Source organism: Pipistrellus kuhlii, unplaced genomic scaffold, assembly GCF_014108245.1.
Source record: "Pipistrellus kuhlii isolate mPipKuh1 unplaced genomic scaffold, mPipKuh1.p scaffold_m20_p_3, whole genome shotgun sequence".
Classification (NCBI taxonomy): Eukaryota; Metazoa; Chordata; class Mammalia; order Chiroptera; family Vespertilionidae; genus Pipistrellus; species Pipistrellus kuhlii.
In genome coordinates this window covers 44,785,426-44,799,745 of record NW_023425529.1, presented here as the reverse complement: position 1 = coordinate 44,799,745, position 14,320 = coordinate 44,785,426, and the positions used below count along the sequence as shown (strand labels likewise).

General features: G+C 49.7%; 1 protein-coding gene across 1 annotated transcript; it reads left to right on the top strand.

The window, feature by feature from the left end:
• Positions 1-3,023: 3,023 nt before the first annotated feature.
• KRT79 (keratin 79) lies at positions 3,024-12,130 on the top strand. The gene is made up of 9 exons (XM_036454848.2): positions 3,024-3,636; positions 5,515-5,735; positions 6,804-6,864; positions 6,987-7,082; positions 9,199-9,363; positions 9,549-9,674; positions 10,260-10,480; positions 11,131-11,165; positions 11,437-12,130. Exons 1-9 carry the CDS (start codon positions 3,160-3,162, stop codon positions 11,640-11,642), a joined length of 1,608 nt encoding a protein of 535 aa, XP_036310741.1. The 5' UTR covers positions 3,024-3,159; the 3' UTR covers positions 11,643-12,130.
• Positions 12,131-14,320: the final 2,190 nt, after the last annotated feature.

Here is a 14,320-nt window from a genome sequence, read left to right as displayed (position 1 = left end):
TCAGATCCATGGGTCTCTCCATCAAAAGTATCCAAGAAAGAGGCTTGTCAGCCCTCTGTGAGGGAGATATGAGTGGGTGAGCGTGAGGCTCTGGAGCTTGGATCCCAGCTCTGCCATTTACTAGTGGTGGAACTTTGACCAAGTTACTTAACCTCTCCCTTCAGTTTCCTCATCTGTGACAAGACATTAATAATACTAACAGGGCAGTGTGGGGATGGTAACATTCAGGATCCCAAGAGCAAACAAATTCACCCAAAATAGTTCAGTTAAATAGGCTTTAATGAAAGGATTATTTACAGAGGTGTGGGTGTGGCTATGGGAAAAAGCATAGGATGCAGAGGTCAGAGGCTGGCAGCACTGGGAAGCCATTGCTACCCCAGAGCTGGGGAAGCTACCATCTGGTTTTCCAGGCCGAGAGGTTTTCTGGGACGTGGGACTGTCGGTGCTAATGCGAGATGGTCCTGGGAAAATCAGGGCCAGGTGGATATCCTGTGGAGAGCTGGAGACACAGGAGGGAGAAGCAGCAACTAGGTGATAGAGTTGGGGAACTGTGGAGAGATCACGTGGAAGGAGACATCTGGTGCAGAAACAGGGAGGGAGGGGGAGGAAATACTGGTCCTCTCTCCCTCCCAGACCTCCCCATGGAGTCTCCCTTTGGCCAATCCAGCTGGAAGCCAGAGAACAAGAGAGCAGCCTACCAGGGTCAGGGAGATTGGTGAGTGGATTTAGGGCAGGTGAGTGGATCTGGAAAGAGGCAAAGGGAGCATACTCAGGATGGAGACGAAAGGTGTTATTACATGGAAAGCGTATAGGCTCCTGTCTGCCCTAAGGTGTGTGCTCAATTAAGGATTGCCTATATAACCACAGAAAGTTCTACCTTTGTAGGGGGCTCCTCAAGGGTGGAGACTGTATTTTCTTCACCCCTGTATCTTTTCCATTGCTCAGCACCCAGCCTGACCCATGTTGGGTGCCCAGTTGTCCCACTTCATTCATTCCATTGCCTCTTGTCTTGTCACAGGGAGGGTCCCTAGACAGGTGATGGATGCTCTCAGAGTGAGTGGCAGCAGGGGGAGGAAACTGCTCCTTGGGCCACGGAGAAGGTATGAGCTTGGATGGCCTGCACGAAAGCGGAGGGGCAGGATAGGAGGAGGCACAGTGGCTCCCACACTGTCTGGGATGGGACTGGTGAGATGTCCTGCTGGGTAGGAGGTAGGCTACGCAGGAAGTAACTGCGAGAGCAGGCCCTGGGTTGCCTGTGTGTCTGTCATCAGCTCCCAACACAAAGCCTGGCACAGAGCACCAGGTAAATATGTGTGGCTGTGCAGGGTGGAATGTGTGTTTGCAGCCCACTCTACTCCCACCATCAGGGCTGCTCCTGACTCAGACAGCTGACATCACTCCTTTCCCCAGGGAGGGAGGCCCCACTCACAACTGTCTTTGCCTCCCACACCCCCATTAGGGAGAGATAAGGGAGGCTGAGAAAGTGATAACAGCCTCAGGGGCAGGAGACAAAGGTTAGGGAAATGACAGCCGGGTTCTGCAATCACAGGCAGGTGCTTTTGGAAAGGACTTCCCTGGCTGGCCCTGCTCACAGCCCTGCTCAGAGGCAAGGAGGCCCAGAGAAGTCAAGAGTTGCCAGAGGACACCCAGCTCAGTGGGGATTCATCTCCCCCTTCCCAATTCCTTCCCCATATGCCTGTTACCCTAGCTCCAAGCAGGGAGGAAAATTAAGGGACTGGATCTGTCAATGGCCCATGTCTTACTGTTCATGGGAGAATATTCAACTTCCTGACGCTGGGAGACATGGCCTGCTCTCCTCCTGCCTCCCTTGGGGGTGGTCCCATGTCCTCTGGGATCCTGGGAACACAGACTGGTGAGAGTCCCAGCTCTAGCCCTGGCAGCTGTGTGAGGAGCCCAGCCAGTGCAATCTTTCTCCTTCCCTCAGGCAAGTCTCTCTCCTTTCTGGGCCCATCCCACTCACCCCTAAGTAGGTGAGAAGAGACAGTCTCTAAAGTCAGCCCCTCAGTACTCTGCCTAGCATTTGACTAGCTTTTCCAAGCTTCCCTGTGGCTGTTGGTCCCAGTAGCCTGAGTTGGTGAAACGAGGAGGGGACTGTGTGAAGGGATTTAAGGACCTCCCTCCCCCTGGCTCCCTCTGAATTAAGCATGGGGCTCCTTCTGGACTGGGAAGATGGGAATGCTGGAGTGCTCCATGGACCTTGTGGGGCTTTTGCTGAATACAGACTTCTTGGATCTGTACCTATGTCCAGCCAGATGGGATGTGTCCTCCACCTGCTCCAGCTCCCTGCAGAGTGGCTGTACCCTTCTGGGAGGCTCTGATGTAAAGCAGAGGGTCGGGGGGTCTCAGATGATAGTCCACTGTTTCACTTTGCCCCCATCACCTTCCCAGCTTTCTGGGCACTGACTGTGGAGCCAGGCCTTTCTATTTCCTGAAGTGCGCAGGCATTGTGGTTGGGCAGGAATCTTCCTGCCCTCCCAACCACTTTGCCCAGCACAGAATCTCCATGCAGCACCCAGCCTGTGGTGTATGATAAGGAAACAGATTGTCCCACGCTCATTCCATCACCTGTGCCCCCCACCCAGACCTGCCAGGGGGCAATGAGGCCGTGGGCTGGGAGGTGGGACTGCAGCAGGGCTGGGCGCTCTCTCCACAACCCATTGCCCAATGCACCTTCATTCACCACCTGCTCAGCCTGGGCCCTGGGGCCTTGGCTTACAACAGGAGCCTGGGATAAACCCCACAGAACAGAGCCCCATTGATAGCGGCCACCAGGGCTGGGTGGGAGGAGACCAAACCAGCCACCGCACGGTGGAGGTGGCTGTGGGAGCCCCTATCATCCTGTTCCAAGGCAGGGGAGCCCCAGGGGGTGGCATCCTGCCCCAGACAGTCTCTGCTCAACCTCAGCTCTGGGGCACCGGTGATAACTGGAAGCAGCCCCTCCTTCCGGCTGGGGGAGAAGGAACTCTCCCGCCCCAGCCCACGGGGCCCCTCCCTCTCCTCCTGGGGCAATGGGGCAGGAGCATCTGTGGAGGTGAGGAGCCGGCCCAGCTGGGAAAAGATAAAAAGCGCATCAGTGGCCCAGCAGCTCACCACACTCCCTCCCAGCTCTCAGCCTGTGCTCTAGCCCCTCTGACAGCCATGAGGTCCTCAATGGCTCGGCGGACGTACACCACCAAAGAGGGCTTCAGCTCCAACTCTGCCAGTGGAGGGGGTGGGCCCAGGGCCCACACCAGCTTCAGCTCTGTCACCATGTCCCGGAGCAGTGGCAGTGGTGGTGGGGCCCGCTGTGGCCCGAGCACAGGCGGCTTTGGCAGCCGGAGCCTCTATAACTTGGGGGGCAGCAAGAGCATCTCCGTCAGTATGGCTGGAGGGGCCTCCTCAGGGCGGGCCCTAGGCGGCTTTGGCCATGGCGGTGGGGCCTTCATGAGCCTGGGGGCTGGAAGGCAGACATTCGGGCCCGTCTGTCCTCCTGGTGGCATCCAGGAGGTCACTGTCAACCAGAGCCTGCTGACCCCACTCAACGTGGAGATTGACCCGGAGATCCAGCGGGTGCGCACCCAGGAGCGGGAGCAGATCAAGACCCTCAACAACAAGTTTGCCTCCTTCATCGACAAGGTGGGCCAAGGGGAAAGGAGGCAGGGAGGGTTCTGCAGGAGGGCCAGGGCCTCTCAGAAAGGTGGGCTGGATGGAGGCCGCTGTAGCTCATGTGCCTTTGGGTGGGGTCGTTGGGATGACTTTTGGAGTCCTAGCCTGAGCCTGGGATGTCCAGACCTGGATGGCTGGAGACAATCCTCAGGCTTTTACTGTAATTGTTCAAGTGAATATCGGGTCTACTCATGCGGCCTATCGGCCAAGCCCACCCTGATGGCTGCAGCCTTTGTGAGCTAAGGTTGTTGTGTCAGAGTATTAACTGTGACCGCAGGAAAGGTTGTCCTAGGGGAAAGCCCCCTTTTGTTTCTCCAAACTCCATGACTGGGGGCATGGAGTTTGATCTGTCCCAGGTTAGAAGTGTCCTGATTCCCTCCCTGGCATCCAGGTGGACTGGGAGGCTCTTGTCCTGTTCGCTGGCATTTCCAGGTCTGTTTTGCTGGTCGTGTCCATCTCCAGCCCGAGCCTCCAGGACCATGATGGGAAAAATCCTGGTGGATGACTGTACCTGGGTTCAGCAATTTGTGGGTTACCAAAGGACATTCATGTTCCTTTCTCATGTGAGACCCTCAGTGTCCCATGAGGAACCACAGAAGGTAACATTGTGTCCATTTTTAAGAAAAGAAAACAGGTTTAGAGAGGTCATGTAATTTTCCCAGGATCATACAGGTACCTGGAGGCAGAGGTTGGCACTAAAAGGGCTCCTACTGCTTATGGCAGGTGCACCTGCCGCATGGTGCTCCCAGGCCACATGACTGTGGGCCTGTGGTGCTGTGGGCGTGGGACCTGGAGAGACTGGAGATCAGAGAGTGAAGCAAGCCATTCCACCCACCTTCCTCACCTTCTGCCCTAGTGACTTTTGGCTCTTCTATAGGACTATCCCAGAGGCTAACGAAGCAGAAACCCCTTTCAGGCTCTCAGAATCATGGTCTGAGAGCTGGGGGCCAAGAGGTTGTTTGTGTCTGGTGTCTGAGAACCCTAGCTCTGCAGAGAACCCCCCTGGGGCCTGTTAAACCCTTGCCATGAGCCCCCTTCTGAGTCTTTAGAGATAGGACTGGGCACTGCTATTTAAATTTTTTTTTTTAAAGTCTCATTTACAGAAAAGTTGCAGGAAGAGTACAACATTTTCTTTTATACTCTCAGCCAGATTTATCAATTAAAATGTTTTTGTCACATTAGCTTTTTCTCATTTTTAATGTGTGTGTATATATAATCATAAATATATACATATATAGTTGTCTATATGTATATACACACATATATATGCATTTATATTTAAAAATATTTTTTATTGATTTCAGAGAGGAAGGGAGAGGGAGAGAGAGATAGAAACATCAGTGATGAGTGAGAATCATCGGTTGGCTGCCTCTTGCACTGGGGACCAAGCCCACAACCTGGGCATGTGCCCTTGACTGGAATTGAACCCAGAACCCTTCAGTCGGCAGGCTGACACTCTATCCACTGAGCCAAACCAGCTAGAGCACACTCATATTTTTAACAGTTGATTTTGATGTAGAATTGGGTTAAAAAAACATTGATCTAATCCAATTTATCCAGGACAAATGAGGAAGGGAAACCCAGAGAAGAGTGACTTGACTGTCTCTAAGTAATAAATGTCTGAGCTGGGGCTTGCATGCTTATTAACTCTTTAGAGCCCTTGTCATCAGGACCATCTTTTCCAGCAAAGACTGCTCCCTCAGGAACTCCTCCCTCCAGCAAGGTGTGGGCCTGCACTGCCCCTGTGATGTCTTGGTTGTGGACAGATGGTGGTGAGGAGCCTCATCCTCAGTCCCTCCTGGGGAAAGGGGATGGTGCCAGCCCACCACTCTTCTTGCTCTGGCTCAGGTGCGATTCCTGGAGCAGCAGAATAAGGTGTTGGAGACCAAGTGGGCACTGCTACAGGAGCAGGGCCAGAACAAGGGCATCACCAGGAACAACCTGGAGCCCCTGTTTGAGACCTACCTGGGCAGCCTGCGCAGGCAACTGGACAACCTCCTGAACGAGCGGGGCAGGCTGGACTTGGAGTTCAGGAACGTGCAGGATCTCGTCGAGGACTTCAAGAACAAGTAAGGAGGGTTGGGAAGGCTGGGATGATGTGGGGAGGGGCGGGGGCATATGGAAATCTCCACAGAGAGAACCATCTCATCTGCAGGATCCTGGGGCCTACGTGGGAGATACACAGACAGAGCTGCTTCCCTCGGTGCTCAGACACCGGACCCATAGTCTCCTGGAGAATTGTCACACTTGTCAATAATTTTGAAAAGTCTTTATTATAAGGTGGGGAGCATAGTGTAATGAACTTATATGTTCTCAATACCCTGCTTTAATAATTATCAACAGCCAATCTTGCTTCATCTATATCCCTACTTACTTTCTTTCCTCCCTTATTGTCTTAAGCAAATTCCAGCCATCATATAATTTAATTCACAATTTTTTTTTTTTACTGGATATGTTCATATAGTTCATCTTCATGGCTGGAGTTAGCAAACATAAACACAATGCCATAATCACACCTAAAACTTTTAAAACAGTAATTCCTCAATTTCATCAAATAGTCAGTTAATTTTGATTTTCTAATTGTCCCATTACAGTAATAGTATTTAAAAGTACAGTTTGTTTGAATTGAGATCTAAATAAGGCTCACATGTTATGGAAGGCAGCTATGCTCACCACTATACCACCAACGTGGACAAGGCTCACATCTTATGAATGGTCAATATGTATATTTATAATTTTAAGGCCTACTTTTTCATAAATTTTCCAACAATTTGACCTGAGTTGTTGGAAACCTTAAAGTCTCAGCAAAAGCATTTGGAGAGAAGTTAGTTGTTTGAAATGCCATCCTGTTGACACATCACCACCTGTTCCTATAAAGCCTCCTAAGGGCTCTGATACAAAGATATGACTTCTCTTAACTGGGGTAGTATCGCACAAATTCTGTGCCATTTCCTCAACAGACACAAGGAGGAATAAAGTCTGCATCCCGTTTCTTCACCGGTTGGCTGAAGAACTGCTTCCCAAAGGTGTTCTTGGCCAGTAGGGGACCCATCAAGGCTTCCTTAAAGCCAAGAGGGTCCAGTATCTTAAAAGGTACATCATGGGTAAGCCTGGACTGAATCTTGTCTGTGTAACAGGTATGAAGATGAAATCAACAAGCGCACTGCTGCCGAGAACGAGTTTGTGGTGCTCAAGAAGGTGAGCAGGGTGACAGGGAGTGGGGGAGGGTGGTCCCTTGGCTGCCAGACTGCTGGCTGATGCGGAGAGAGGACTGAGCCTGGGGACTGAGCCATCTACCCTGTTCTCTCCCTCATCCCTAGGATGTGGATGCTGCATACATGGGCCGGATGGATCTACACGGCAAAGTGGGCACCTTGACCGAGGAGCTCGATTTCCTGAATACTCTCTATGAAATGGTGAGCTGGCCAGTGGACAGGAATCGTTACATACAGCACGGGGGATCCCTCCAGAGGACTGATCTGAATTCACCAGTGCCATTTAGTTGATAGAAGATAAACCTGGACCTTTGACTAATACTAGCTTCCATTTATTAAGTGCTTAAATGGGCCAGGTACTGGGCTAAGCGCTCAACAACTCTGTAGGTACTATTGTCTCCATTGTATAGTCAGGGACACTGAGGTTCAGAGCAACTTGCTTATGGTCACATAGCTAGTTAGAGGCAGTGCTGGAATTAAAATCTAGTTCTCTAACTTCAAACTCTGACTCTTGCTACTGTGTTATACTATGTCCCCTTTCTTGCCCAATTTGTAGTAGAGCAAGGGATGGAGGAGCAGAGATTGGCAGAGCTGAGATGGGGACTGACATTCCAGATTGGAGCAGGAGATGAGGTGTGGGTGGTGTGGTTCCAGGAAACAAAGGGAATTTGAAGACTTGGGTGAGAGGGTTGAACTTAACATGAGTTCATTCTAGAATGTAGGGACCTCAAGGTAAGCCTTCCACTCATTTTAAAGCACTTTCTCTAATTTCCCTGATGGGATCATGTAGACTCCACTTCTATATATATTTATTTTGGGCCAGGCATTTCCATTTCAGAACAACTTTGTTAGAAAGCTGACTTGAATTGTCTTCTCATGGCTTCTGCTCTTGATAAACCCCGATTCTGCTCATGGCTGCACATATCTAATTACCTTCCCTGTGACATTTTTTCATATGACAACCCTTTAGAGGTCAGGATGATTAGGGAATTGAAATCTGTGGTATGTGCAGAAATTTAGGAAAGAAGGTTCTGAATCCAAAATTCAGAAAACAGAGGGAGGGAGGCTACAGACACAGACTTCTATTTATGCAACCTAATATTGTACTAACTTATGTGTTCTTTAAAAAACCATCTCACCATGTTTGCTCCCTTAAAATCTTCCTGGATTTTTTCCACATCAATGCTTTCAGGGGAGACAGGCAACCACTGTCCTCCAGCTTCCTGTATTTGGGAAGCTGAATTTTTTAAACTGAATGCAAGAGCTAATGATTCCCCCTTTTTCTTGTGAAATGTTATTGAGGTTTTATCCCATTGTTGCAGGTCATTGTGGGCACATTGAAACTGGATTTTCCTCTCCATGTATTGGAGATGCCCAATTGGATATATTAGTGATGCATCAGCTTTAGGTTATCTGCAGGCTTGATAAACTTTCAATTTAGTTGTTTGATGATATTTCAGTACAAATTATTGATGATCAAATTAAGGAAGACCGAGTGAGAATCCTGGTCTTATTGTTGCAGGTCATTGTGAGACAGAGTCCTAGTCTCAGGACTAGATCTTCAGTGGTGCCTTCCCACTAGGAAGGGCATTGAGTGTGTTGGAGAATAAGGTGAAGAGGTGGACAGGGAAGGTGAACTGGGGACCAAGCTGGTGTCACTTTCTGTCAAAGTTCCTCATTGTCTGTCTGCACCTTCTTTTGAGGGTGGGGGTTGGGTAAGAATGAAGGCCAGAGAAATCATTTTCTTTTTGCCTCGTGGGCAAATCAACTGTGATTGCCACTGTGGCACTTGGTAATGGATTTTATAGTCTGTTTTCCACAGCCAGATTTTAGGGAAATCTGGAGATCCAACCACCAATTTCTGGCAACCACCAATGTCTTACGGGGCAGGGAAGGAGCCTTATGACCTCCCTCTGGTCTGGGAACATCCCTTGGGTTCCAGGCCCTGCTCCAGTGCCATCACTTTAGCCTCATCTTACTCTCTACCCACTCTTTCCTTCAGGCTCCCTGGTGTCTAAGAAGGCACATGCCTTTTGATCCATAAGGCTCTTTCCCCTCTACTTGCATTGGCTCCATTTCTTTGGAAAGCCTGAACTTTTTGTCCCATGGTTCTGACAAGACCGCCTCCATTCACTCATGGGAACCTACAAATCCACAAAGATAAATGTTGTTTACTAAAATTAGAGCTCCATTTCACAGTTGGAGAGACTGAGGCCATTCTTGCAGTTGTAGCCTGGCCTGATGCCACTTGGATCCCTGTCTTTCATCCTTTGGCTATTTCCTGAGGGCCTGGTGGCAGCTAATTTTGTTTCGGCAGGAACTGAGCCAAGTGCAGACCAATGTTTCTGACACCAATGTCATCCTCTCCATGGACAATAACCGTAAACTTGACCTGGACAGCATCATTGCTGAGGTGAAGGCCCAGTATGAGCTGATTGCCCAGAGGAGCAGGGCTGAGGCTGAGGCCTGGTACCAGACCCAGGTGAGGAGAATGGCTGGCTTAAATATGTGAGCTGGGATTGGACCTTCCTCCACTGGGAGAGGCCTGGGCCACTGGGCTCCTTGTAGGTCTGTGGTCAGACACCTCCAGCTATGAGGGTGGGCCAGTGGTTACCCATGTGGGTCTGGAGCTATCTGACAGCTCACTGCCACTTCTTTGTCTTTTAGTATGAGGAGTTGCAGGTGACGGCTGGGAAGCATGGGGACAATCTGCGGGACACCAAGAATGAAATTGCTGAACTCACCCGCACTGTCCAGAGGCTGCAGAGTGAGGCAGATGCAGCCAAGAAGCAGGTAAACCTCTGGTTGGGGGTCTGAGGGCCTGGCTCAGGTATTGGTGGAGGTGGAGTGGCCTTCTTACTGTCATTCTGAGATGTGAGATCTGCTCTTCTCCTCATGGACGGGGCACAAATGCAGAACCATCAAGATCAACACACTCATTATATGAGAGAGGAAACTGAAGCCCAGAGGCAGAAAGGGATTATCCAAGGTCATAGCATATTAGTGGTAGAGGAGGTGGGATGAACTCCTTTAAGGAGATTGACCCCATCTCCAGGAGATCAGAGAAACCCAGGATTCAAGGGTCCAGATCATAACTGCTGAGTCCATCTAGGGTATGGCTGAAAAGTTTGGGCTCATACCTAGATCAGAGTGAAGCATCTGGTTGTATTATTTATTTTATCTCTTTTGGGGCACTGGTCTTACATGATCCTATTTGTGTAATAGCATCTCCTCTTTCAGATGAATACTTTTAATTTTCTTCTTTTCCAGTTGGTTGTGGTGGGAGCAGGTGGGGGATGAGGATGCCTGGCTTAAGGGCAGAGAGATGGGTATGATAACCTTGAAGAAAATCCTCAACACCTCTCATTCCCTGGGCAGTGCCAGCAACTGCAGACTGCCATCGCAGACGCAGAGCAGCGTGGGGGTTTGGCATTAAAGGATGCTCAGAAGAAGCTTGGGGACCTGGATTCGGCTCTGCATCAGGCCAAGGAAGACCTGGCTCGGCTGCTGCGTGACTACCAGGCCCTCATGAACGTCAAGCTTGCCCTGGACGTGGAGATCGCCACCTACCGCAAGCTGCTGGAGAGCGAGGAGAGCAGGTGGTGATCCCTCCTGCCTGATTCTGAGGGCTTCCCAGCCCTGCCTTGTTGGGGAGGGGAGGGGTTGAGGGGACTGTGTAGTTGGCTCTGCTGGGGCCCATAGATAAGGGAGGAACTAGGGAGCTCCCAACTCATCACCTGAGGGAGACACTCCACTTGTATTTGCTGCCTCTGCTGCACATCCCCTCAGTAATCCTTATGGTGGTTGGTAGGCTAAGAGGAGTGAGACCTCTTCTTCCAACACTAGATTCTATCATCAGTGGAAGCTTTGAAAAAGATCCATTTTCTCTGTCTTTGGGGAAGGCCTGAGATGTAGAGTCAGTCACTTTAGCCAGAAACTAGGCAGTTCTGTTTGGGCTTTGTCTTTCCTCCCTCAGAGCAGGGATGCTGACCCTGGCCTCCATGGGGAGGTTTGAGAAGGTGGTGGCATGGTCTGTTGGGCTCTTCTCTGCTATACTGGCTTTAGCACCTGCAGAAGGGTCCCAGGTCCAGATGACCACATGCACACTCTTCTCATATCTCCTGGTCTTGGTTTCTGAGAGTTGTCCACCTGAATCGAATCACTGAAAAGGCAGATAGAGGGAGGAGAGGGCTTTTGCTCAGGCTTCCAGAACTGCTGACCCTTTTCCTGGCATTTCTGTTTCCCCCAGGATGTCTGGAGAATGTCCCAGTGCTGTCAGCATTTGTGAGTATTTTGCTGCCCTGCCCCAGGCCGGCCCCTGTCCTCTGCTCAGTCCACTCAATCTGTCCTTGGCCAAAAGCACACATCCCCTCCATTTGAGCCACTGGAGACAGGTTTAATGGGTCCCCAGAAAATGAACTTCCTGCCCCAGCTCTCCATCCATTTCTTATGGCTTCACTGCCTAATTTTGTTCCTGCCCCTCACTGATTTCTGAAAGTCCCTGGCCCTCTCTCAGCATGGTTGCTCTTTCTCATCCAAATCTTTTGCTTTGCAGCGATGACTGGCAACTCTACCACTGTGTGCGGAGGTGGTGCAGCCGGCTTTGGGGGTGGCATCTCTCTGGGCGGGAGTGGAGGTGCCAGCAAGGGTGGTTTCAGCACCAATATAGGCTACGGCACCGTCAAGGGAGGTCCCGTTTCTGGGGGCACCTCCATCCTGAGGAAGACCACCACAGTCAAGACATCCAGCCGGAGGTATTAGCTGCTGAACCTTGCAAGCTGGGCCCTGTAGTCTTTTCCCCACACCACTTACCTACCTCTGCTCTCCCCACCTGCCTCCTTAGGAACAGCCCAAAGACCACAGATTCAGTGTATTTGCATGTCACACTATGCATGTGATCTGCATTTTGGGAAGGGCTCAACTCTACCCAGGTTTCTCCTTTGTTCTGGATGGGATAGAAGGCGAGGTTAAGGCCACCAGCTTGAGTGATGTTTTTGGGTGATTTGGGGTTACCATTTGACCACTGAGAGGAGACTGAATTTCCCAGGCCATCTTGATTTTCACACCTCTGAACATCTGGTCTGAGCTTAGGAAAGGCTAGGGGAGGAGGAAGGGAAGCCAGGAGTGGTCCCCAAATACCCTTCAACCTCCCCAGTCTCCCACCAAACCCACTCACTCCATGAATCTACCCACAGCCCCCTTCACTGTCTGTGCCTGTGATGTATCTCAATAAATGGCAACTTCAGCTAGCTTATTGTCTGTGGCTCTAGTCTGTCCTGTCTGGGGAGTTGAAATTGTCAATTGATTAACTCTACAATGATTGAGGCAGCAATAACCACATGCTCACTATTCTCCAGTCATCTGAAAGCGCACAAGCGCAATGCTATCAGCACTCTTGGCTTTGGCTCATTCTCTCTCCCTTGTAGAGCTCATAGAAGGCTGGAGGGGTAGAAGAAACCAAGATGGCGGTATAGGTAAACAACTGGTCTGCCGCCTTGCACAACAATTTAAAAATTAAAACTAATATAAAGGACATCTATCACCCAAAACCACAGGAAGGCTGGCTGAAAGAGAAAGGAGTGCAAGCGCTGAAAAGCTGAGGAGCCTAAGTACAGAGGCACATGAATTGGGCTGGGGGAGGGCCACTGGGCTCGTGGCTTTTTTTTCAACCTGAAGGGAAACAAGCTCCCGATCACTTTGAAATCCAGTTTCTGAGTTCACGTGGGGGACCCAGATGCCTACGGGGAGAAGCTGGTCTATGGGCCATCAGGTCCGAAAGTAGGGTGACTATCTTGCAGAGGTGCGTGCAGCAATCATTTTTTACTGCACTGGATAGCAGGGAAGCGGGGACTTGGAAACATGGAAGGGCAGGGAAGGCTGTCCGCAGCCATCGCTGTTAGCCACATCCCAACCTAGTGATGTCCTGAGACCCCGCCCCACCCTGAAGCTCTGCCCCGCCTTGAGGCCCCACCCTGATGCCCCGCCCACACATTCTACAGACCTGCCCAGGTACCACACAGCTGCTTTTGCATATAAATGGCCTGTATTGTGGCAGCTTAATGATATAAACTGCAGCTTCAGCAACAAAACCACCAAGTCCCTGGCAAACAGGAGAAAACTGTAGTTCTTGCAGTAGCTCCTACAGGGTGGCCTCAGATAGTAGCTGAACTGCATCCCATTGGAGATGTTCCTAGTAGCCAGTGTTCCAAATAGTCAATTTCAACCACTCACACCCATAAATGACATATTCGGGAGACGAACTTAGTGAGCACCAAAGCCTTACTGAAACAAAGCGTGTCTCCAGCGCAGCAGTTCTTCCTTTATAGACACAGCAGATCCTCACAGACAATTGGCCTGGAGGTCAATTCCTCCCAGTGTATCAACAGCAATCAAGGCTTAATTACACCAAGACTTTGCACTCAGCCCACAAAGGGATATACCAAAAGCGACCACCTCAGGTGATTGGGGAAGCTGAACTACTGGCCCCTATAGGTCACTTATCACACAAAGCCACTCCATAAACACAGGGAGGCAGCCAAAATGAGGAAACCTAGAAACATGTCATGAATGGGAGAGATGGAGGAAAGTAAACTACTGGATGACACAGAGTTCAGAATCACATTTATAAGACTACTCAAGAATCTTCTAAAAACCTTTGAGAAACTTTATGAGACCTCCGAGAAGCTTTGTGAGACCTTCAAGGACCTTAATGAGAATACAAAAAAAAAAAAAAAAAAAAAAAAAGGAAGAGGACCAGTCAGAAATTAAGCACACAATGTCTGAAATAAAGAATATACAGAAACTTGACTATAGATCAATGTACCTCAAGAATCAAACCAAAGATCTGGAATATAAGGAAGAAAAAATCACCCAACTAGAGGGGCAGAAAGAAAGAATAATCCAAAAGTGTGAGGATAGTGTAAGGGGCTACAGGATAGCTTAAAGTGTACGTACCAACATCTGGATTTTTGGGGTGCAAGGAGAGAGCAAGCAGGATATTGAAGACCTATTGAAAGAAATAATGACAGAAAATTTTCCCTTCCATGGTAAAAGAAATACTTACAAGTTCAGGAAGCGCACAGAACCCCAAACAAGAGGAATCCAAAGAGGATGACATCAAGACACATCATAATTAAAGTGCCAAGGGCAAAAGACAAAGAAAGAATCTTACAAGCAGCAAGAGAAAAACAGCTAGTTACCTACAAGGGAGTACCCATAGAATTGTCAGCTGATTTCTCAACAGAAACTATGCAGTCCAGAAGGGAGTGGCAAGAAATATTCAAAATGATGAACAGCAAGAACCTACAACCAAGATTACTCTAACCAGCAAAGCTATCATTCAGAATTGAAGGTCAGATAAAGAGCTTCATAGACAAGAAAAAGTTAAAGGGGTTCATCACCATCAAACCAGGATTACAGGAAATGCTGAAGGGTATTCT